This window comes from Passer domesticus, chromosome 1 (genome assembly GCF_036417665.1).
Source record: "Passer domesticus isolate bPasDom1 chromosome 1, bPasDom1.hap1, whole genome shotgun sequence".
Taxonomy (NCBI): Eukaryota; Metazoa; Chordata; class Aves; order Passeriformes; family Passeridae; genus Passer; species Passer domesticus.
The window spans coordinates 53,947,742-53,972,115 of NC_087474.1; the positions used below are offsets into that span (position 1 = coordinate 53,947,742).

At 43.0% G+C, this 24,374-nt stretch overlaps 1 protein-coding gene across 5 annotated transcripts in view; it reads left to right on the top strand.

Moving 5' to 3' along the window:
• The first annotated feature begins 566 nt into the window (after positions 1 to 566).
• ITGA9 (integrin subunit alpha 9) overlaps positions 567 to 24,374 on the top strand; it is a 244,994-nt gene continuing 221,186 nt past the window's right edge. Inside the window, exons 1-4 of one of the 5 annotated variants that reach the window (XM_064421253.1) lie at positions 567 to 920; positions 10,733 to 10,860; positions 12,087 to 12,193; positions 18,596 to 18,719. In XM_064421253.1, coding sequence (XP_064277323.1) covers positions 754 to 920; positions 10,733 to 10,860; positions 12,087 to 12,193; positions 18,596 to 18,719 — 526 coding nt within the window. In that variant the 5' untranslated portion in view covers positions 567 to 753. Of the gene's footprint in view, positions 921 to 984; positions 1,803 to 9,854; positions 10,141 to 10,732; positions 10,861 to 12,086; positions 12,194 to 18,595; positions 18,720 to 20,098; positions 20,247 to 24,374 lie in introns of those variants that run through there. The other 4 variants (XM_064421279.1, XM_064421270.1, XM_064421263.1 and 1 more) reach the window with 4 other exon arrangements.

Sequence of the window (24,374 nt, forward strand, 5' to 3'; positions counted from 1 at the left end):
GCCAGAAAACACTGGTCTGATTTTTTTTACCCAAAGTATTTTCATTTCTGCTGCCCTGAAAAAAGACACTGCCTCTCGTCATGGCTTCCCTTTTCCCAAGAAAATTCCCGTGCGTTTCGGGGTGATGCAAATCAGATCTTTCATCCGTCACTCATGAAGCATTCATCTCCACGTGCCAGATTCAAGCAGGGCTGATAGCCTCAAACTAATGGAAGTCAGGATTGATTCCTCCAAGTCTTTCTATCCTAAACTTTGTGATTTCCCTTTTCCTCCTCCAGGGGCCGAACGGGGGAGGGGCTGCGCGAGAAGGGGAGTAGGTGGAAAAATGAAAGAAAGTCATAGCTGACAGGCAGTTTCCTGGAAGAGAGGGACACCGAGGGGGAGGCTGTGGGACCGCGGGGAACACGCGCGGGTGCCGTGGCGGGAGGAGCCGAGCGGCAGGGCCGAGGACGGCGCATTCCGGGGCCGACGGGTGGCGGGGCCAGGCGCGGCGCGGCACGGCACGGCACGGCACGGCAGGTACCGCCCAGGGCCGCCAGGGGGTGCCAGCGCCACGGCCGGCCAAGGCCGAGGGGCGCGCGGTACACGCGGGGCGCGCCGGGGCCGGACCGAGACGCGACGCAGGGCGGGCACAAAAGTGCCGCGCCCGGACACGCAACCTTGGAATCAGCGCCGGGGGCAGGGTGGAGTCGGTGGGCTGGAGTTCAGCACTTAGCGGTGTCGGTACGGGCGGCTGTTTCGGGAACTCGCACGATGCCGGAGCCGCGGCAGCGCGGAGCCCGGGTTTTGTGGACGCTGCTGTGGGTGGCCGTGGTGCGCTCCTACAACGTGGACATGGGTCGCCCCGTGATTTTCCGGGGTCCCAACGGCTCCTTCTTTGGGTACTCGGTCCTGCAGCACTACCATGATAGGACACGGTGGTGAGTTGCACGGTCCCTGCGTGCCGGGATCGGCGAGGGCGCGGGTGGTGGCGGGGATGCGGCCTGGCGGTCGCTGCCGGGATATCCATCCCTCCTGTCAGCCGCCTCTCCCGCAGCGGGGCGGCAAGACCCGAGCCCCGTCGAATGGGCCGCGAAGGGGCGCGTCCGCCCTGGACTGCGGGGTCTCTCCCCGCGCTCGGTCCACCTCTTCGTGTGGGTTCCTTGGAGGCAGAGTTGTGGGCTCCGAGCCCTTTCTGCACGAGGAATTTCTCTTATGCGAGCAGGGGGCCCTGTGCTGGGAGGCGTTTTAACACCGGGATGTCCTTTCTGGGCTGGCAGCTGGCGCTTGGCATTGTGATCTAATTGTCCTCAAGCACCAGCCGGCCCGCGGCCGATGTCTCGGCGCTGTGCTCGATCCCTCTTCCACGCGGGAAATATTTAGCCGCTCATCATCTGGACTGCGTACGAAAAAGCGCACGGGGTACGAATGATGATGGCTTTTGCCGTGTTAATGGGTAATGTTTCTACTACCGGTAACTTCCGCCGAGAGCAGCACACTCAGCATTCACGGAGCTAAACTACCCGCACTCTGCCTGGCGAGGGACAAAATTCCTTCGGAGGCTGAAGAGACCCTTCCAAATCTTAGAGGAAATGTCTGTGTAACTTAAAAATGGCCGAAGAAAGAATGTTTATCTACATCCAAAAATTTGTGAAACTGGCGAGCTTCTTGTTTTCCTGTTGATTGAAAAGAGCATTGGACCATAGCCTTGTTTGTTGTCTGGGTTAGAGGCTCTTTGTTAGAATTAAAAGTGATTTATCTTAATTGGACCTAGCTGGTGTCTTCTGGTGCCCTCCTAATATGAGTAGGAGCCACTGCTGCCAGTAAGCATCCACAAAGCATGTCTTTATTTTTTTATACTTAGATATTCAGCTAGTGATGTTGGAACTTTGGTGCACTGTGGTTTAAATAAATGTATTCATTCTGGCATACAGTTCTTTAAAAATTAATTTCTTTCACGTCCTTTAGTTCACAAGTAGTTCTGTGCTCTGCCTTTCTCCATAGTGGCTTTCATGGAGCATTCCTTTTTAAGGACTTATAAGAAGATTTCATAGAGGAAAAGCACCCTGAGAGAAGAAAATTTCTCAGTTTAAAGCAGTGCTTAACTTAGGTCAGGAGTCAATGAAGAGTGCAAAGGCTGAAAGGAACTTCTATTCAACACAAGTTGCTGCGGATTCATGATAGTGTGAATGAAATGCTGATCTACTGCAGTGTGGTGGGAAAAAGTGGTAGAATTTGTTGCTTCTTATGTAGGTGTTTGTCATTCTGATTGATAATATGAATGATGTTCATATAGCACCTGTTGGTGTGGTATTTTTGGAAGAGAAGGTGGACTAGCAAGAGATACCCCCTTGGAGATACCCCCACTTCATTTAGAAACATGATGGACTTTTAAGTGTTGGGCATTTGTCTGAAGGCAGGGATCTGTTAGGAGTCTGATGCTCAAAATTAAAATTTCCAGTTATGTAAATTCCATTTTTTTTGAAAATGGAACTGATTCATGGTGCCTTTGCTGCGGCACCAGAAGAAAAAAACCAAACCAACCAAACATCTAAATCATTAAATGGTTTTTTTTTAAAAAAAAGTTAGGCCTAAAACCCAGAAGGGCAGCTTAATATGGTAAGCATCAGCACAGTCAGAAATCATCAGAGTGGGATTGTCACCACTGATGGGAATGCTCCTCTTTTCATTGTGAGACCAGGAAGTTTGTTTTCATGAGCACTTCAAAATCCTGTTCCCAACTGACACAGGGATAACAAGTTGGGAGAAGAATATTGTTATACTTCCCTTGATTCTAGTGTGCTATTTGCAGTTGTGCTTGTAATGTGTGTGTGCATCCTAAAGGTCAATAATGAATCTTGTAAAAGTATATGCAGCCTTCTTCCAGTTTTTTGAAGAAGCTCCTCTTAAGAGTCAGGGTTATTGTTTGGTTTTGTGTGTCAAGTTTTTTTCTTTCTTCTTGTGACTTATATATCCAAGGAAGAGCTGCGATTTCAGTTTTCTCATGTTGATTGGGTGTGTACACTGCAATGGGAAGTAGTTGAAATAATTTAACTTTAGACAGTGATATTTTGGGCATTGGAGGCTTGCCCAGTGAGTTTAGCACTATGTGAGTCTGCAGAAATGTGATTGATCAAATCTGAGGCTGATAGGGCTCCTACTCATCTAAAATAGTTTCATATGTTAATATGCTCTCAAGGCCCTTCACTGCTTGTGGGCCTGATACTCACCTAACATACTTCTGATAATGAGAGCTGTCTTGTTTTCCATAGCCTTGTCTGTGAGCTGGTGTGTGTGAACATATTTGTGTGTGTGTATATATATAGTCACCAATTCATATTAAGATGGTTTCTCTCATAGCCACATCTTCCATGTTTCAAGTCTCTGTTTTCCAAGACCACAAAAGCACCTGTCTGTATTGCCTACCTTAAGCCTGTAGGTTTCCATTAAACTGGTTCAGGGTTTGGTGATTCTTTCAGGCTTCATATGAGCCATATATTCATGTAGAATGAAAAAAGGGAGGTGAGAGATTTGGTATGAAATCTTAAATCAGATAAACACGAATAGTCAGGCTGCTGCACGCAGGAATTACAACTGGGAACTGGGTGTTCAGCCACCACTACAGTAGTGGAGCCAGTCAGGGCCTTTGACGTTTTCTGCAGTAGTTCATTGCAATGACGGTTCTTTGCACATTTTCTTGTCTTAAGAAGTGTTTCTCAACAGAGATGTGCTGAGATTATTGTATTTCTGAAAATGTCTGCTTTTCCTTCCTTAAGTGGGTTTTATGGCTGTAAATCTTGACAGGTTTACTCAGTTACCCATCATCGCAATTTTCAGCAAGAAACCAAGTGTCTGGTTGCATTTAGAGCAGGAACAAGCTGAGGTGCTTCTGCTCTCTGGATATAATCATGAAACTTGGAGTAAGGATTCAAAAAACAACCAAGAAACAACCCCAGACAGTTAAAAAAGAAAAAAAACCCACTTTTTTCCAAATAAAAGGTGGTAATAATTTGAAATCTCTGATTCTTATTTTTTTAAAATGAGTAAGATGTTACTTTAGACTCTCCCTCTTTCCCTCCTTATGCCCTCTTCTTGCAGACACCCTCAAATCTCTCAGCAAGTCCAGGGTGACCATTTCATCTTCTCTGGCAAAATAATCCGGCATGAAAAAGTAATGAAGTCAGTTTAGTTGCATGGTGTCCTGCTGTGAGTTTTACAATAAAAAATGAGTCTGGTTTCTGTGCTGTTGCATCATTCCATCAGCTCTGCTCTTCACCAGTTTGCACTGCTGCTGAAATAATGAAGGTTGAACTGCATCTGGGCCGCTTGATATGTGTTGTAATGCATGTCATGTAAACTTGTGTGCAATCAGAAGGTAGGCAGTCCAGAACTGGATGGAATAAAATTTCTAATACAATTTGAAACAATAGAAAGCAGGCATTCTTTATCTGCACAGGACGTGCAGCTGATCTCTCCTTGTTCTGCATATGTTGTGAGACTTTATAACAAGCTGCTTGTCATAATCATATATATTCATTAAAATGTGTTTCTCATCCAGTACATAAACATCACTTTTCTAGAACTATTTTACATGCATCTGCCTCTTCTGAAAGTCCTTTTATGGTTCTGGAGGTTTATTGAGAGGGGTCTCTGGTGGTTGTATGCTTCAATATTAAAGGTGATCTTTCCTTGAACTTTTTCTTCGGGCATGTGCTATTGCTTCTTCTTATATAACTTGCCCGAACAAACACTGTAGGTCTCTTTATCTGTTTCTCCACTGGTTCCAGTCACATTTATCATCCTGTGTGTATACCTTTATAGGCTTTCTTGGTTTTTGTGCCAGCTTAGTCTTTAAGCTTTATTCAGCAACTTCAGAGGAGCTGAAAATTTTTATTCTCTATGTTGTTTATCACAGGTGTGGGGAACAGATTGACCCAGTGGAGACTGAGTGTTGTGTGTATAATCTAAGCAGTGATGCTGTAGATTCTGCCGTGGAATTTTGAGGAACCTGAGCTTGCTGTCATTGGTCATGGATCATCCAGCCCTCCTGCTTCTTGCTCTGCGTGTCATTGATGAAACACAGGGTTTTATTTCAAGTAACTGGGCTTTTTTTTTTTTTGGAAGTAACTGAGACCTTTCTAAAGGGGAGAAACTCAACTGGGATATGATGATAGTGCACCCTGCTCTGGTATGCTTTTGAAATGAGCTGTGGTATGTGAGGATATTTTAAGATTTGTTTCCCCTGACAGGTAACATTGTGGTGAGGTGATGATGCCTGCAGTACTCAGTCTTTAAATTGTGATTGTCTAATCACTGCTGATGTACTGTAGGACAATGCTTAATGTGCTTGACATCTCTCCAGCCATTGGTCAGCTCTGCACTTTTGCTCACTGTTCCTTTTGTTAAATGCAACACTTAATTTGCAAATCTGTATGTCCTGAGGGTGAATCACCAGGGAAGTGATCATTACTGTTCTTCAGGAAGTAATTTTAAAAAGGTGTGAACTTCTCTGTGGCCAAGAAAGCTTCTTGTCATCCAATAAAATTGGCTGCTGCAACTCCTTCAGTGCATGGTTTCCAGCCATGCTAGCTGCATAATTTTCTCAAGACAGATGAAGATGTTTGTTGTTGATCATATGAGTGCAAGAAGAGAAACTTAAGTGGCCTTTCTGCTCCCTATTTTGGTTTAAACCCCAATGTTCTTTTCGCAGAGGTGGTGGGATGAGGCTGTTGCTTACAGATATCTGTACACCTCAAGGAAAAAGGCTGAAATGGCTCCAAACTCTCCTCCTCGTGTTCTTGGTTATCTTCCTTTCTCCATAGAAAGTAACCTCTTTCTCTTTATGGGGTTTCCCCTTCAAGGTATCTTCATGCAGCTACTCACTAATATTCTAGGGGTTTCCCATGGAATAGTATGGTTGTGGTGAGAACCCACACTCATCAATAATCTCTGCAGAGAGTATTATTCACACAGTAAGCCTTTTGGCAAAAGGCTGGAGAACTGCTTGCTGACTGCCCAAGTAGTCATATAGTAGCATTGGAAATGTGTACCACAAAAATCAGTAATTTTAAACAAATGCTGGTTAAAGTATTTGCAATATACTGGAAAGTTTTACTTCTTCTATCTGTATTTATTCTGTGTTCATGCCAGACAAGGCTCCACAGCACTGAAATAAGAGAAGACTATTAGATTCTAGGACTTTGTTTTGAAATGTGTTTCTGATTTGATATAGTAGCAGAGAAAAACCACTTCCTCTGATTGCAGTGCTGTTTCATAAACATTGCAAAATATTTCAAAGGTGTTTTAAATATGTAGAGGAGATACAAACAGGTGGTTTTTTTGCTCCAGGAGTCCCAAAGTATTTAGATGGAAATGAGTTGTCTATCCAGGTCTGCTTCAAAGTCTCATGATAGTTAAATGGGTGACTTCCTTACAACAGTTAAGGCATTACATACAGAAGCTAGTGAAAGAGTAAGCAAGTCTTTTTGTTGACAGAGGAAATATTCCATTCTTGAACCTTTGAATAAAATGAAAGTAATTATTATGTGACAAATACCAACCAAAAAGCATGTGAACCAACCAACAGCAAACCTCCTGTTTCCCTGAAGGTAACCATCTTAGGGCATGAGTGAGCATGGATCATGCTAGATGAAGCAGTGGCTCTGCAAAGGCTTCAACTGCTGAGTTTTAGGCGCAAGAGTGAGAGAATGAGACAAGATCCTAAGATGACATAGTATGTGCTGTATGTGAAATACCAAATTTGAATGCACGGACAGTGTAGACAATCCAAACTAAATTTGCCGTTGGCACACGTCAGTGGCTGCTTCTTTCTGCTCAGTCCACAAGAAGAAATGGCAATGTACGTTTTCTTTTTGAAAGATAAAATTGCTCAAGATAGTAGTATTATTTGTACCAATAGTCTACTCAAATTGTTAATTATCTATTTTTCCCATTCATCTTTATAAAGACAGATGAAAATGCTTTGTAATTTAGGCTCCATTGTTTCACCCAACATATCTTGTGCACTAGTTGCTAAATCATATTTATTTTTCTTAGGTTAGAGCAGAACCTGTTTTAAACTGAAGTTCAGTGTGACCTGTGTTATCTCACTGTTATAACAGTTCATAGAAACATGGTGTTTCCTTTTGCACTTAGAACCTGTAACTCTTTAAGCTAGTAACATTTATTTTTGTTAGATCTTGTGACTGTCAATAAGCGAATGTTATGCATTCATTGCCTCTGTAAATGAAATGACTGGCATTTGATTTTATATCTGCTGCCTGCCTAGCAGGATTTCCATTTAGAGCTATTTTTCAGGCTCCTTTGCGCTTGCTCCCCAAGTGTACAGCCTTTGTAGGTTTTAGCAATTTAAGTATTTTGGACATTAATTCTCATCACTTGAGAAAACATACGTGTTACAGAGCGCAAGAGTGAAATTCCATCACAATGTTCCAAATGAAACAGTTTAGCTTATAAAACCTCAGAGAAAATGGTCACTTAACATAGGAGTTTCTCACATTTTTGTAAATGTATCAGGTGTTTTTTTACCACAGGACAGTTTTGTTGCATCCAACATCCAAGGCAGTGTGTCAGGAGTGGAGATGTGCTCCTGTTGTGTATAGATGAGGCTCTGATGCAGGAGAAGCTCATTCAGGTGACTCAGGTTGGCGCTGGGCAAGTGTACACCATGTGCCTTGGGTCTCCTTGTGTACTGGGATGGTGATGATGAGCGGTGACTGGTATGGAGCTTTAGATTGGAAGGTGAGGGAAACGTTAAGAGCAGGGAAAATATCCATCTGGGGGTTGGTGCTGGGCTGTCCATCTATGAGTGAGAGAGTTACATATGCAGGCTGACTTTGCACCAATAGCTCTTTAATGGTTAAACGAAGAGCAGCGTCTCCTTGGTTAGCTGCTGCCTCCCAGGTAGTAGCCTGGGTCTGCACAGAGGACTTCTGGAGCTGTAGCCCTTTAGAGATGGTTGCCCTTAGTTCCAGCCCTGGGCTTAACTTTGGTGAGGATTTTTTTACATTCAGGAGATCTGTCATGCGTGACAGTACAAGAGAATTGCAGAACTTGCTTGTTACTTAGCTACTTGGTGCTCCCCACTGCCCTCCTCGGAGCTGCCCTCCCCCTGCTTAACCTCCTTCTTCCTCCTCACCTGCCCAGGTCTGGGGTCACAACTTCTTGAGAAAGATTATCCTTTTATGTTGCCATCTTATTGCAAAAGCTTTATACCTTCTTGGTGATTTCTCATGGGCAGCTCCTCATAGCACTGACTGCTTCTCAGCACAGCCAACAAACTCCATCTTACATCTTGACCAGCCAACCTACTCTTTTACAATACCTATCCTAATTGAATCCAGCTGTGGCCTATTAAGGGCAAGCCTGTTCCTAATTCTGGATAATTAGCACAGCTGTAACTCCTTAGGGGTGAGATTACCTTCATCACTATCTCTATTTTCCTACATCCCACCCATGCACAATTCCCCCTTTTCTTTTACTTACAAAGTTGCAGTTTCTCTAGATTTATAGTTCCAGGATATTGACTCAAACTTACATATCATCAGAAACCCTTACACTTATACTTCTGAAGCATTTACCCAAACTTAGATTACATATTACCCAAATTTACACTACATATAATCAGAAACCTTTATACTTCTCTCTCTAAAATGTTGACAATATCAACAGCTGTACAACTTTATAAGGCAACTCACAAGAATAAGTTAAAGGCTATATAATAAAAAGACAGCAACAAATCAACAGCTACCTAACTTCATCAACAGCTATAGAACTTTGAACAACATTGATCCAGCATCTCTCCAGTCTTATGCTTATGGAATACAAACTTTTAAACGTATGCTTAATCAAAGATTCATAATTGCAATTCACAAACAAAATGCACACATTTCATTAGCAAATAAATACACCATACTAAATAATAAAGCTTCTCTTTCCCCAGCCCCCACTGCTGTTTTAATAATTCTCTTCTTCCTTCTAAAGTTTTTGTTGTATTAGTTGATCACTGCAAGCCTCTCTTTTCCTGCTCTGTTTTCCATTCTTTTAAAGTCTTCTAAAGTGATTTCCAGGTAGCAGCCAAATCTGCAGCTGCCTCGCCCACTTTTTGACACTATATTTCACAGTCTTTCTTTAACTTCTTTCCATGTATATAAAATAATCTGTTCTGCACTCAATAGGTTATTTCTCATTGTGCCCCCAGTGGCTCAGGTGTCAAAATCTGTCAGGTCCAGACCAGTCAGCTTCCCCTGCTGCTCTCAATGCTACGCTGTGCTCCATCTCTGGCTGCACCTCGCCCTACAGCCCCCTCCCAATCACATTGGATTACTGTGGAGATGGCCACTATAAAATTTTAGAGGGCTTCTCTTACACATTGTCTGCCTCTCAGAGCTGCATTTTGCTGTTGTTCCAGTGCTCATGTTGCAGTGACTTAGCAAACTTCCACCCCTACTCCTCAGCGACCATGCTATTGCTAAGGCACCAGCTACTACTGTGGCCATGCCATTTGCCACTTCTGTCACGCAGCTTGTGTCCTGCTGCACACGCTGCCATTCAGGGGGAAGCCAGCACCATCCTGGGTCCTTGATCACATCGGTGTCACCAATTGTTGCCATCTTGTTGCAAAGGTTTAGTACCTTCTCGGGGATTTCTTATGGGCAGCTCCTCACAGCACTGACTCCTTCTCCTCCTCCTCCTCTGCACAGCCAACAAACCCCATCTTACATCTCCATCGGCCAACCTACTCTTTTACAATACCTATCCTAATTGGATCTGGCTGTGGCCTATTATAGGGTAGGCCTATTCCTAATGCTTGATAATTAGTACAGCTGTAACTCCTTAGGGCTGAGATTACCTTCATCACTATCTATTTTCCTACATTCCATCCATCCACACTTCTAATGAGGAGACATGAGTAAAATAATTGTACTTCAATACTTGTGCTTCCCCTGTAATCTTCCTCAAAAAGCATCCCTTAGGGCATGAGAGGATAGAAGCCTGGTTGTTAAAGAGTTTAACTAGATCCTAGCACAAGTGATTAGAAAGTGCTGACCATCTTTCTTTTGAGGGTAACCCTATGGTCAGAGCAGGCCATTGGTGCTACCAAGAAACACTAGATCTTATGTGGGATCCAGGTAAAGCCAGGTAAAATTTGCACAGCCTTAATGATAAATGTTGGTTGATAGCAATGTATGTGGAAGAGATATGGTTGTATTGTTGGTTTGATTTCTTGCTGTTGTTTATTCAAGATGTAATTGTATAGAATGTTCTGAGAATTGGGTGCCTCCACCTTCCAAACAAGCTTACAAATCTTGTGCTGCCTGGCAAGACTGCAGCCAGAAGGAGGTTCGGATTTTATCTGCTTGTGTGTGTATCAGTTCTGGATTGATGTGGCTAAAACTGAGGAAAAATGGATGCAGATGCTCCTAACGGTATCCTAAAAGCTTTTGGGAGGTGTGTGGTGAGGGTGTGTCACTTTAAATGTGGTACAGTCCTAATGGAAATTGTATTTGTTAAAAATATTTGTGGCTTCCCTGTGGAGAAGCACAGAGGCTTCACTGCCTTTATTGTGTGTGGTGTTTTCAGTTTGTCATTTGGTGTCATTGTTTTACAAGGTTGCTGAAAAAAGTGTTTGTGCTAGTGAAGCTCTGGCAATGTGAGCCTTGGTGGTGTTTGTCGATTTTTTTTTTCTTCCCTCCTGAAATTAATCACTTGTTGCTTTGTTTCTGGTTTCCAGGGTCTTGGTTGGTGCTCCCAAGGCAGAATCTAAATACAGCACCTCTGTTCAGTCCCCAGGAGCAGTGTTTAAGTGTCGAGTCCATACCAACCCTGACAGAAGATGCACAGAACTGGATATGGGGAGAGGTGGGTAGTTATGATGTTGGCACAGCAGGAAGCAACCAAAAAAATCCAAACTGCATGGCCAGCAGTCCTTCTTCCAACTTCAAATTGGCCCCAAAATATTGAGAGGCAGCCATCAGCCTTTCCTGATGGATTTTGAACACTGTTAGCAAAAGTGTCATATTATTTTCGGCATTACAAAATAACATCCCACTGGTGCTGGTATCCTCTCAATGACCTTGCTTGCTCTTTACAGAGTGTAACCAGATAATGTGGATTTTTCCCTGAGCTTCTGTCTTTTTTTCTCCTGCTTCAGTGTGACTTTTTGTCATGTTAGTGACTATGTACATGTTTTGGAGCGCTACTGCCTGCTCCAGGAAGTGCTGAAGTCAAAGTGCATGGGATGACCCCAGGCAATGCTGTGATGGGCTCACGATATGTGGTGTTATTGGTAATGTGGTGATCTATGGGTTCCCTCATAATACAGCAAATAATTTCTTGAGTTTACTTTTTGTATTCAAGTGGTCTCAGTGAGATCTCTTGTATGCCATTTCATGGGATCAGGGTTGACTTCAGTTACTCTGATGAACTGTCTGAGGCAGGGGAAGGTGGAGGCCTAAAGTAAAATTATAATCTAAAACTTCCTGCTGGATAATGATGGTAAAGAATGAAGCATTTTAATATTTTGGTTTTCTTGGTGACATGTTGCTTTTTCTGCCTTTATAAAATATGACATTGTTAATCTTTTCATACTTACACTAAGTAGAATTTCTGTTTATGAAGTTTACATGTGTTAAGACAGTGTTTTGGCTAAGTGGTTTGTCCTCTACCAGATTATACATTGTCATGGATTCATGAGTGTTGCCTGACAGGACTGCAGATTTCAGTATTTTTTTTTTTTTTAAGTGCCCCTGATCTCATTTTCAAGATTGCATTCAGGAGGCAATCTGATACCTCTCCCAAACTTAATGGTTTGGTGGTTCATTTAAGTAGAGCTGTGAACATAGTGTGATAGCTGTTGGCTGTTGGGAAGAGGGTCTGTCCTCAGCTGTTTATGTGCATGGTGTCACTTAAGAGTGAGAACATTGCCCCAGTTAATGCATTCACAAACTAATAAATAATCAGGATGCAGGGGGAAAGAAAAGCATTGTCAAATGTTTGATGGCAAATCTCTTTTTTGTCAGGATTCTTTGGTAGGTATTTAAAATTCATGTCTTCTTGCCTTGCTGCCTTTCCCTTTTTTTCTGTAGGCAATTCTCGGGGCATGCTTTGTGGAAAGACCTGTAAGGAAGACAGAGATGATGAATGGATGGGTGTGAGCCTAGCTAGACAGCCAAAGGCTGGTGGAAGTGTGCTGGTAAGTCCATACTGTTCTTTGATGTTGTTAAAAATGTAGCTGCTGCCTGACTAAGCACATCAGGATTGTGTTGGGCAGTGACTGACAGAGTCCAGAGTAAGAGGCAGCAGATTCTGTAGTCCCTTTCTTCAAGCAGTGTTGTAGTGTGTTTTTTGTTTTATTAGTATGTTTACTGTTTGATTGGTAATTTTGTAGTTTCCTTATGCTGTTCCTTTTGTCCCTGCTGTTTTTCCAGAATCTTTTTACTTCTCCTTTCATTCAATGCCAGTCTCTTCCCCAACCTGCCTTCTTTTGAGAAATTTCCCCGTCATTTTTGTATTTCTCCAAATTTTATTAGCTCACTGAAAATATTCTCCTCCCTTGAAATTATTTACTGGTTTATACATTGTATTCCCCGCCTTGTTTTTCACTCCCTATTCTCCTGATTTAACAAAGATTGTATCCTGCCCCCTGTATATAAGTCATTGTCTGCCCCCAGTTCGGGGTCCTGGGACGCTGAAGAGGGGAAGTTTTACCATCGAATAAAGTTACCCCAGAACCCATGGTGCTGCTCTTTGATTTTATACTGCACCGTCACTGGTAGCTGGGATTCAACGGTGCTCAAAGGGGGGATTTGCTGCCTTCCCTGTCACCATCTAGCCAGGACGAGTGGCAAAGCAGAAGTGAGCCCCAGCCAGAGGACGTGATTGATAGAGAGAGGATTCCAAGCCATCACACCTGACTTGTGTCAGCCAACGACTTCCTCCTAAGTCTGAGGGTTTATATCTTTGAACTAAATAAATACAATTTGTCTGGGAGGTATTCTGATAATTTGTTCTTTTTGTAGTTTGCCTGTGTTTATGTAGGAAATATGAAAGCATACATTTTCCTTGAGCATATGAATTGCGTCTCAAAACTTACAAGGAAAAATGTAAATTGCTCTTTGTGGCCATATTTTTCATTTATCTATATTAATTTCCTATTGACAAAGTAGAAGAGGTGCAAGTAGAGATGTCTTAACTGTGTGTGGATTGACTTACTGATTTTGGTGTGGTTACTGTGCATATAGACGGGACAAGGAGAGCAGATGTAATCTTTAGGATGTGCAATATTTCTTCGCAAAACTTTTCCTGTGATATTGTAAAGAGTCCTTGGCAAAACCCTTTCTAGAAAGCATGGGTATTTTACATTATGATTTTACATTTATTGCCTGTACATATATCCATGGTTGGATTCTGACTGTCTACCTGAGTGAGCGTGTCTGCAGGGAAGTTAACAGAAATATAAATAAATTTGCAGCAAAATGTTGTGTGTATTCTATGTGGCAGGCAAATATCAAGGTTGTATCAGGGTAACCTTGACAGCAGTCTAATTCTAAACAGCACTGTTTGTGAATAGGAAACTTTTAGCTGGCCTCATCTTTCCAATGATATAGATAACTGCCCTTGTATTTAACATCAAACTGTCAAAAAGCTGCTAGTGAGAAAGATCTTGTGCAATGATTACTGTACCAATCACCTGTAAAAGGCAAGAGGATAAACCTGCTTCCCTCAAAGATCTTTTTTTTTAATATGTGCTCAGGGTACAGGTGCTTATGCCCCAGATCCTTGTGCACCGACTTCCCTGTGGGAGAGCAGGTAGGTTTGATACCTTTCTGTCACAGAATTGTGATATTTTTTCACCTTATCTCTCTTGGTATATATCTTGTTAGTGTGATAGGGGCTATCTTTACTTTTCTTGGATGTTTTAAACATGTTCAGGACTAAAGGAGGAGGGGAGAAAGAGGGGCATAAATTAAATGCACTGTAAACATATACAAGAGAAGCCAAAATTAAGGCATTCATGGTAGTGTAAGCAATTTATATTTTCAGGGTGTATCCGAGCTGTAGAGAATCAGTTGTGTGTGACAACTGAGGAGTAACTTGCATTTAACAGGGTAACACTACCCTTGAGAGACATCCTTTTCATTGTCCAGTCATCAGGCTAGCATTCATCCTAATTAATTTTTAGAAGGTTGTTAATAATTTTTTTCAGGCAACTCTTAATTTCTTGTCAAAACTATATTTTAAGAATAGCAGGTTTGTGTATTTTGGTTCCAAGGGAAGCAGGTTGCAGCTGATGCTTAGGGGTCATGTCCCTGAAGAGAAGCAGTAATTGAAGGGAATGCTAATGGGGCAAAAAGCCAAGCAACTGCCAAGCTGGGTGCTGGCTGGCTAAATGGAGGCTACAAGGGTGAGAGACATGGGTGGTCTTGGATTAGGGCTAAGAGGGTAGACATTTCATACATAAAGCAGGTTAAAAGTGAAATATAGGTAAAGTACAATACACAGCTGGTACTATGCTTATTTCAGTGCAGCTTAGGCTGGTAAAATGTCTCCACAAGTGACACTGATCTAAAACAATCCTAATTCAGGCCTCTGACAAGATTATGCTGCCCCTTACCACACAGACCATGTTGAGATACCGGAGAATTTTTCATTATATAATTGTCATTATTATTTATCACCAAAGTCTTAAACTACTAATTATATGTCTATGCGCATCTGTGTGTAAACAGAGCCTGAAATGAATGCATACAGATTCCTTTGTGGAAGGAAATTACCTATATGTTTCAGGTCATTGTTGCTCTCTGTTTTGAGAACTTTTTACTGAAAAAGATTTGTGATTTTCCCACAGATGGTTTTCCATACATGCACTCTTCTAATTTTAGGGATCAGCATTTCTTTAAAATATAACTTTTCTTTGAGGCCCATTTGAAAAACTGGTTTTCTGAGATGTGTCTGAATATGTGTTCATAGCTGTATTTGCCTTTTTTTTAATTGCTAGATAACTTGAGTGTGTTTCTTTAGTTAGGAGTGTGTAGAGTATATATTGTCAGACATTAAACTCTATTTACTGCATCTCCTCCAGGAATTCCTTTAAGTCAGACCAATATCTTTCTGGTCAGTAGTCCTGGGTGGATTTTTTGTTTCCCATAAACAAGTGTAGTTGCCTGTGTGAAATATTCATGCTCTTGGCATCCTGTGTTAAATTAACTAGTCACACAGTTTAATTGTGGGTTATATAAAGAAGTGTATGCTTTTGCTTTGTAGCTGCTTTGTGGCCTAAATTTTTTTCTTACCAGCCTTTCCCAGTTGCCTGTAAGAGTGCCAGTTAGGGAAGGTGAGGAGCATGCCAGAGGGCATTAGTTGGTGTTTGGTAAAAGGGAGATTGTGTTTGAGCCCATATTGTGTCAGGATGTTACTAAACCAGAATTTGGTGTTTGTGTGATGGATTAAATAGTAAAGCATCAAATAGTGAGGATATAAACAAATGTAGGAGTAAGATTGAATGAGAAAGTTTCTTGTCCTTGGATATACTAGCAGCCAGTCTGCATTAATCTCAGTACTGCAATAATACATCTGATATTGCCCATTCTTTCAAAACTGAAACAGTAAAATTCCTCCTTTTGTTTTTGTTGGGAGAGGAACCAGGGGCATTGCATTGTGATTGGGAGATAAGCCACATCCTTCAGTCTTGCTCTTCCTGAATACCTGCCACTTCTGTCATTGTGTTGCTCTTCCTGTGGAGGAGAGCTGGTGGCTGCAACAATATGCACAAAAGCCGAGTGTCAGCAGTTCTGAAATGGCCTGTTCATAATACTGCAGTACTGCAGTGTCAGCCATCAATAGATATCTCATCTTGCTTTGCTCGGAAGCATTTTATTTTGCTTCAAGGGTTTGTATAATTTCTCCCCTGTTCTGTGGTAGAGCTGGAACCTGTACCCCAGCTGCAGCTGCTGAGCACCAAAGTATGCTAATGGTTTCCTTATTGCACAGGGACTTACCTATAACTTGCATCTAAAATAGGGTGCATAGGTTGTCAGTTGTTTGGAATTGCCTCAAATTCAGGTGACTTGCTTCTGTTCCAAAGACCTGTTCAGACATGTGGTGTTGCTGCCAGAGGAGGAAGCATGTAGCCACATCACCTTGCCTTGGCAATGTTGAATGATACAGTGAACTGTAATCAACTCTAAATGCTTTTGAGAAGACAGAAAAAACGAAATTGGGTGTGTTGTGGTAGGGAGACAAATGTGCTGGTTATCTGGCTGCAGAGAAATGAGTTTTGAGGAGGAAGAGGAGCTGCTGGACTCCTGTCCATTGTAAAAAGGTCAAATTCTGTAGCAGTGGCACAGGGAAGTCTGGGGAAGTACTAACCCGGGTAACCAAGGAGAGCTCATCCCTTGAAGGTTTGCAGACTAAGGCAGTCAGTGGTGAACTATAGTGTGCCTGAATACACATCATGATGAAGGTACAGAAAAGTGGTCGTTAACCCAAGGCTTAACAGATTCGTTTAAGTGTGTCCAGAATTGCTAGACTGAGCCCGTAGCCTCCAGTTGATTTTGAACATACTTCTTACCCAGCAGCAGCTTTTTCTTTCCTTATATTGTTTTATATTTCTTGGCTTCTGCACCTCACTCCTGAGCAAAGCCACCTGCTTGTGATGAAACACTGTTGTTGTCCCTGACTCCATTGTTTGTACTCTTCTGAGAGAGATTAATTAGTAGGTTAATTTATGTGAGTGTCTTGCAGTTTCTGAAATATAAAATTATAATACCACAATCCTTTATCTTTGCAAAATTTTAAAAAATACTCTTGGACTGTTTCCATTTGAATTTCTATCCAGAGTTGGGATTGATGATGCTGTTGCTGTAACGGTATGTGTATTTATGACATTGTCTTTGCAGTGGTTGTGCATGTGTATATTTGTGCCACAGATCCATCAGGACAGAAGCTATTTCCTGGTTTTGCTGAAAATGAGTGTTTCACATGTTGGTTATCGGTTGCTGTTGAATTTTGAATGGGTAGTGCGTGGGGATGGAAATCATAACTGAGCCTCCTCAAAGTGCATACAGGAGTCTCCAAAGCTGCTCTTTATTGTACTTCTCACATGCATTTGGCTGTGGAGCTGAGTGCCCTCAGAAGATTCTTTGCATCACAGGTGGCAGTCTGCAGCATGCAGTGTGGTGCAAAACTTTCTGCAGCCCCCAGAGCCCCTCACTGTCCCTCTGTGATAGCCATATGTGGAAATATGTGCCTCTCTTTGAGCACAGGAAATTAAGAAAGCAATAAATATCAAATGTAGTACTGCTAACAGTAGAGCAGGTTTTGCACAACTGATTTTGCTCTTTGAGAGTAGCATTACGTATTTATATCTTTCTGGACATAAGTATATTGAAATCTGTTGGTGGCTGGATTGAATTTTGAGCCTCTCAGTGGCTGATACACATCCCATGTCCTTTAGTGGGGAGGTGACACAGCTGTGCCTGCGTTATGAGTGGATATAGTTTTTAACAGTGTTGAGATGCTCCTATGGGCAGCTTGGAGGTGCTAAAGCAGAAAAGTGGGGTAGCACACAGAAATGGAAGACAGAGCTTATCTCATCTGGGGAGGATGGAGTCAAATACGGGATTCATGAAGGGGATTAATGCAGAGCATCCAGGAAAAGCCAAAGGCATGTGAAGGAGATGATTTGTAGCATAGAGGCTTGGTCTATTAGCATGGAGTTAAGCTTTAAATTATGTAAATTGACACATCTTCAGTGACTTAAGTGTAGACTCAGACCAGCTGGAGATAAGGTCTGGCATGTGCTAAGTTCAAAGCCATTGCTGTTTAACATTTCCTTTTCTTTTATTCCAAATAAATCTTGAGCAGAAACCAACTTGTGGTTTGGCTGGCAGCAATAAAGTGTTAGTTTTTGGAGCAAATGGGTTCTGAGAAGTTGTGAACCAGACTCTACATTGCTTGCATGTGTGCCTGTGTGTGGCAGTTGTACTGAGCTAGTGTCTGGTGAATCCTGTTTTTCAGGATGATCTCATTCTTCACTATAAAGCTCAGCAGCTTGTCTGCACCTTGGCTAGTGTTGCCACTGTTGTTGCTACAAAATTCTTGGCGTTTTCAATTAAATTCACAACCAGTAAGCAAGGCTCAGCACATCTGTCACCAGAACACAGAGCTGCCATTCCCAGTGGAAACCAACCTTTGACTCACACATGCATTATTTGGTGGTATAACCTTCTGAGTATTCTCAGTGTCTTTATTCCTGTTTTTCACCTTTTGCTGGGTTGCATTTTTAGTTAGAAAAGTTTTGCTGTCTGTGGGGATTCATGCGCAGTCAGAGATTTTGTAATTTCCAGCATAGGCTCTGAGACTTCTTGTTTTCCTAATTACATACATGTGAAGGCTGAGATCTGAGCTGCCAGGTCAGACAATGTCCTGAGCTGCAGAAGGTAACAATGAGAAGATACTTTAGAATGTAAGGAGAGTACAATAGATTTGTGGGGTGAAGGTGGTGCTGAGTCGTCCTGTTCATGCATGCCCTGCCATGGTCAGAGTAATCTCCTGTGACTCTGGGCCAGTAACCCATTTTATGTGATCTGTTTAGGCATGTGCACACCGCTGGAAAAACATCTACTATGAGACAGAGTATATCTTGCCCCATGGCTTCTGCAACATCATTCCTCCTGACCTGCAGTCCAAAGGGAGGAAGCTCTTGCCCTGCTATGAAGGTAAGGAGTCAGGCCAGGAGTGGAGCTTATAATGTCCCTTGCTATGCTTCTAATAGTACAATAACCTTCACTGCTGATTTTTTTTTTTTAAACATGTGACTGCCTTGTGGCCCAACTGTGGTGGCAGTTACATTTTGGATGAAGTTGGGAGAGTATCACAACTGGATTTTGTGGCTGGTAAAGTGCATGGTTGCACTTTACTGGAGGAATGAAAAGTTTCTGAATTGTGTTTTGAGGCAGCAGCTCTCCCCTTAGGTAAATACTGAGAAGATATTGCTATGAGCTTGGCCTTTTGTGCTTCACTGTGCTTCACATGGAATAAAAATCCTGAATTATGTTGCGGTCATGAACCAATTTGCCTATCTTATGGAAACACTTCCATTTTTATATTGCCATTTATCAGAGGATTGGGATGTGGGACAAGGGAGAAGGGTTACTTTCCTCATCACTTCAGGATACTCCTGCAACAATTTATATTAAATTGCTGCTGTGTTAAGGTCTGGGTTAGAGGTGGATACAGAGGGAGGGCTCCAGCTCTGAGCCATGGATGGCTGTGCCTTTTGGTTCTGCACCAAATCTCATGTGCAATCATTTTAATTTCTCTTTCTCTAGTGCATGTGAAACTTTTACATCATGTTTCCATTTTTTAAAGACTTCAGAAGACAGAGTCTCCTTGGCCAAAAGCAATTAACTGAATAAGAGGCACAAATGTGTTGTTAGGTAGAAGAGAGTATCTCCTAAGATTCTTGGCCTTGAGAGGAACGTTTTGGGGAAAGCAGCCTTGCTTCCTCCTTTCTTTCATTTCTTCATTGTAGAAGCCTGAGGAATTGGGTGAGTTTGGAGGACAAAATACAGCAGGGTTTGTCGTGGGCAAGACCTCTGATTTTACTTATTTGCTTTTAACTGTTTGCCCTCCTGTCCATAGCTGGCAGCAGCCAGCAGCAGCCTTGGTGCTGGCATTAGTAATTTGGAGAGGGATAAGGCAGTGAAGGTCCTGGCAAGTTTCTCTGTTGCTATTGAGTGGCCAGGTCCTAGCTTGGTGGTCTGTAAAGCCAGGTCTGTGACAGAACTGTGTCCATTTCATGCTCACTGTTCTGAGGTGGCTCCTCACCTCCCTCTGGGCTTTGCTTAGGAATCTACCATTGCAAACCTACCCACCTTTTGGAGATGGCAGGCACTTGTGCATTGATGTTTTCCTGCCCTGAAATTGGTCATTATTTGATATGTGAGAAGTTTTGAGGGACTTGTACCAGCCATACTAGCTGCTGTGCAGCAGAGTACATATAAGCTATATAAGCTTTCCTGTTGTGGATACTGTATTTGTCTTTTCCTGCCTTTCTGCCCTCTTTGTTAGTGTCTTGGTTTGACCCGGAAGTGAGTTTTTGGAAGGGTTGTGGTCAAACCAGTCAGTGGCCAGATTTGAAATTGGCACTTGGTGTGGCCACTGGGATTTGGATATGCTTCTGAGAACACACGGGGGTTAAAAGCAGAGCATTCCGAAAGAAACATTCTCTTTAGATCTGGCAGGTGAGCTGGTCTGACCTCTTCTCCTTGCTCAGCTGCGTCTGGGTGGGGGAGGGGGAGGCCATGCGGCCTGAGGGAAGGGAGGCTGGGAGCCCCTGCAAGAGGCACGGGTGGAGAAGAGTCCTCTCCAGCCGAGAGTTTAGAGGGGACGGAGGATGGGAAAGAAGAGAGGGTTTAAATAGTTGAAGAAAATGCCAGCAGATGAGAGTGCCCTAGATGGAGGAGATGATTGGAGTGGCTTTGGCTAGACTTTTCTCTTACATAGCCACGGGCGAAACCAATTTCTTCCGATAATGCAGAGACTGCACCTTGGGGGAGGCAGTTGGCCAAAAGCCAAGAATGATAAGGCTGCAAGGAGAGTTAGAAAAAACAGAGACTGAGGGGGAGGGTGTGGTGGAGCCCTCTGCCTTCAGTGAAGGATCTCTGTTCTTGAGACCCAGGCCCCAAGGGAGTAAAATATGGGGGGGACAGGTGTCCCAAATGGTGAGAGGCGGCACTTCTTAGAACTGGGCGATGCATTCTTAAAAGGACCTAAAGAGCAGTTTAGATCCATGGCCAGTGGTGAAAGCGCTGGACATGGAAGGAAGATGGTCACCACGGCAGATTCTCTCTGGGCGGCTGCCACGTGTGACACAGAAACACAGGAGGTTTCACGGTATTTACGGGGGAGGCCCATGGTGCAAGAGGGAGACTCCTCTCTCCTGATGAACTGGGAGGAGCTTGTGTGAAAGAAGGTATTGGACTGAGATTTGAATCTTAGAGGACTGGGGGGAGGAGGAGTGTTTTGGGAGTGTTCCACTGTAGATTGTTGTGTGTGTATTTTTTTCTTTTTTCCCTTATGTTTCTGTGTTGTAGATTATTAAAGTGTTGTGTTTTTCATCCCAAACTGGGAGCCTGCTTTGTTCCGTTTCTGAGTCACATCTCACAGTAACCATTTTAGACCTTTCATGGGGGCCCTGGCATTGTGCCAGAGTCAAACCATGACAGTTAGTGTCAGTAAAATCAGGATAAGACCTCACACAGATGTTATGTACTGCAAATCATCTGATACTAACTTTGTGGACATTGTGCACATGCAGGAATGCCAATGGCGCTCCCTCTGAGCCTTTGTTACTGCTTCTGCACTGCCTGAAGCCATGGTGGGGATGTGGTTTCTGTAAGCGAAGAATCACTTGTGTTTATCTATGCATCATGTTTTTGGAGTAAAACTGCTGTTAATCTGACGGGATATTTGCCAGGAATTGCTAAAAAATAGAAATGTGTGGGCCTAGTACACATAGAGCAGCCAGTGGAAAGTTGGCAGGGTTGCTGCAGTACTATGCTGGTTTAATTTCACTGCATAGGAAAGTGAAAATTGAGTGTTTGGGACTGATTCCCACCCAGCCCCCCGCCCCATCAGATGTGAAATCACAGTGTCACAAGGAATGGCTGCATTTGTGTGTTCCTGATTCTTTAAATTTCAATAAAACAAGCTCCAAGAGAGATAGCTGTGGTGTATCACACAGAGCAGTTAATTGTTTAAGTTTTGCTGTGAAATAAGTTTGCAGTCATCCTTGTAACTTTTTTCCCTTCACTTTCTGGAAGGAGCAGAATAATTTTCTGACACTGATGAATGGCTAGCACAAATCATCGAGTCTGAAGTGCTTCTACACTGACAGCCTCTGTGGCTATTGCTGGGAGGCTGCCAGACCTGTGGCTGCAAACCCTGCACTAGGACACAGGCCTTTGCCTGACAAGATTCCAGCGTCTCAACCTTCTCTGGATCTTGCCATGTGCAAACAGGGGTAGAGAGTAGTGTGCTTGCTTCCAGAAGCCTTGTTTTTAGTGCACGTAAGATGATAAGTCTCAACAAGTGAAGGGTGCAGGCCAGCTGAGTGCACATCAGGAGGAAATGGAAATTTCTGGACTAGATGGCACTGGGGCAACAGCATAGTTGCACCAACCATAGTTGCATAGAGTCTCAATCCATCTTATTCTTGCCTGGCTTCCCTGAAAGGGCCGACAGAAGTCTGGAATTGTGCAATAATTAGAACACAGCAGCAAACTGAATAGTTAAATACAATCTCTGAGTAGGAACTAATCTGGTTTAGATGAGCTGGATGTGGTACAGCTGCTCTATCGGGCCACAGTTTTCCACACAATACTTTCAGCTGGTTATTTTTCCCTTAGTTTTAACGGCTTTACAAAAAAAGGGAGCTGCTTCTTCATTCCCCCAGTGCATTCGGTTTACAAAGGATGGTTGTGTGTACTGTGAGAGGCAGTCCAGTTGATGAGGAGAGCTGAAATGGTTTCCTACTCCTCTGTGGTCAGAATTGATGGTGGAAGTGGGGAAGACTGATGATCCTTTTGGTTAGTAAGGGGAACAGCACATGCTCATATTCCTTGCATCCAAAACAAAAAGGAATTTTTCCCACGGTCCAAATCACATTTGGTTTTCTGGGAGCCATCAAAACATCGCTGCTTTATGGTGGAAACGCAGTATCTCAGTGCTAGCTCAGAAAGATTACTACTGTTTCTTCCTAGAGCAGTGAAATACTGTAAAACAGGATACAAAAAGCTTTTAGCACATGTGATAGTTTACATCTTTGAGGATGATAGGTTATTTTATTGTACTCTGAAGTTTGCGTAGAGACTTGGCAGAGAGTTTTGTTCAAAGAAAAAGTTCAGGGGCATTTACTTTCAGAATTGCCGCACATCAAAGCTTATTCTTTTTCTTGTGTGTTACTTTATGCAATTACTTCTTCCTCCGTCTGACTTTTCTTGTAACCTGAGATTATCCTGCCATCTTCTTCTCTTTTTTCCTGAATATGTTATTCATGGCACATCTTTGAAGTTGCACAGGCTGCAACCTCCTCCAGACTCAACCTTATCATGCTGCTTTGCTGTCCGCTGTTGCTGCAGCAGTTTCATGGCTTGCAGTCTCTGTAATCAGGAATGCACAGCAGTAGGCAGAGAGACAAGAAAGAATAAAGAAGTGTGGAAACAACAAATTTTCCCTTGACTGCAGTTATTGCCTGGAGCTATGTGAAAACACATAAATTTAATGTCATGCACAGGTTGTACGCACAGGTGTACAAAAACTGTGAGCTGATACAATAACTGCATAATTTCTATCTAGTTGGTTGCTTTACTTCGTGGCTGGCTGGATATGTTGTATGGTTATGTGTCACTACCATGCACTGAAGTGGAAGCGAGGTAGAAGCAATCTTGGTTTTCATCTCTTTTGGGCTCATCTATTGCTTGGGAGAGGCAGAGTAGCTCTAGGGAGCAGACAGAAGTCTGTGATGCAGGGATGTGACCATCTAGGATGAGTGCCTCCCCTTGGCCATGGGTGGAAAGGAATCTTGCTTGGATGTAGAGGCAGGTGTACATCACTCGGATGGGAGTTAGGGGAGCAGATAAGAAGGGGTAGTTTTTTGCTGAAAGGGTTAGGCAGAAATCCAGGAGACCGGTGTCTGTCTGTACTGGGCTGCTGGCTTGTTGTGGAGGACTATATCTATCTTGATTCCCCCTGAAATTGGTGTGCTGGTCTCTCCTCTGTGTCACTAGAGCTTTAAATTCTCAAACAGCCCCGATGTCTGAGGTGTTTGGGCCTCCATGTTTACATTTCCACTTGTGAAATTTCATGGCCTTGGCAGTGAAGAAAGAAGCAAACAGAGCCTGAAGACAGGAAGAAAGCAAATGTCACCCCAGACTTCAAAACAGGCAGCCAAAGAAGCCATTCAATATTTCAGCCTTCTCTGCAATTCCTCTTGCAAGGGGTCCCTGTTTCCTCTCAGCAGTGGAACCTACATTTTCTTTAGTACCCTTTATTGTTGATGTATCTGAAGAAGCCCTTCTTGTTAGCCTTCATATCTTTCACCAGATTTCATTCCAAATGTGCTTTGACCTTCCTCATTGCATCATGCAAGGGTGGGGATCCTGCTATAGTGAATGCAGGGCTTTTAGGACATGCACAGAATTATTTTTCAGGAAATATTGGAGGGAGGAATCTCTTTTCCTTGGTTCTCTTAATGAAAAAGATGTTCACATTGATTTTAAAAAAAAAAAAATTCTCCAGGCAAGTACTGCTTGGAGAATCTGTATGTGGAGAGTTAGCAGTTCAGAACCCCAACACTATTCAGCAATAGC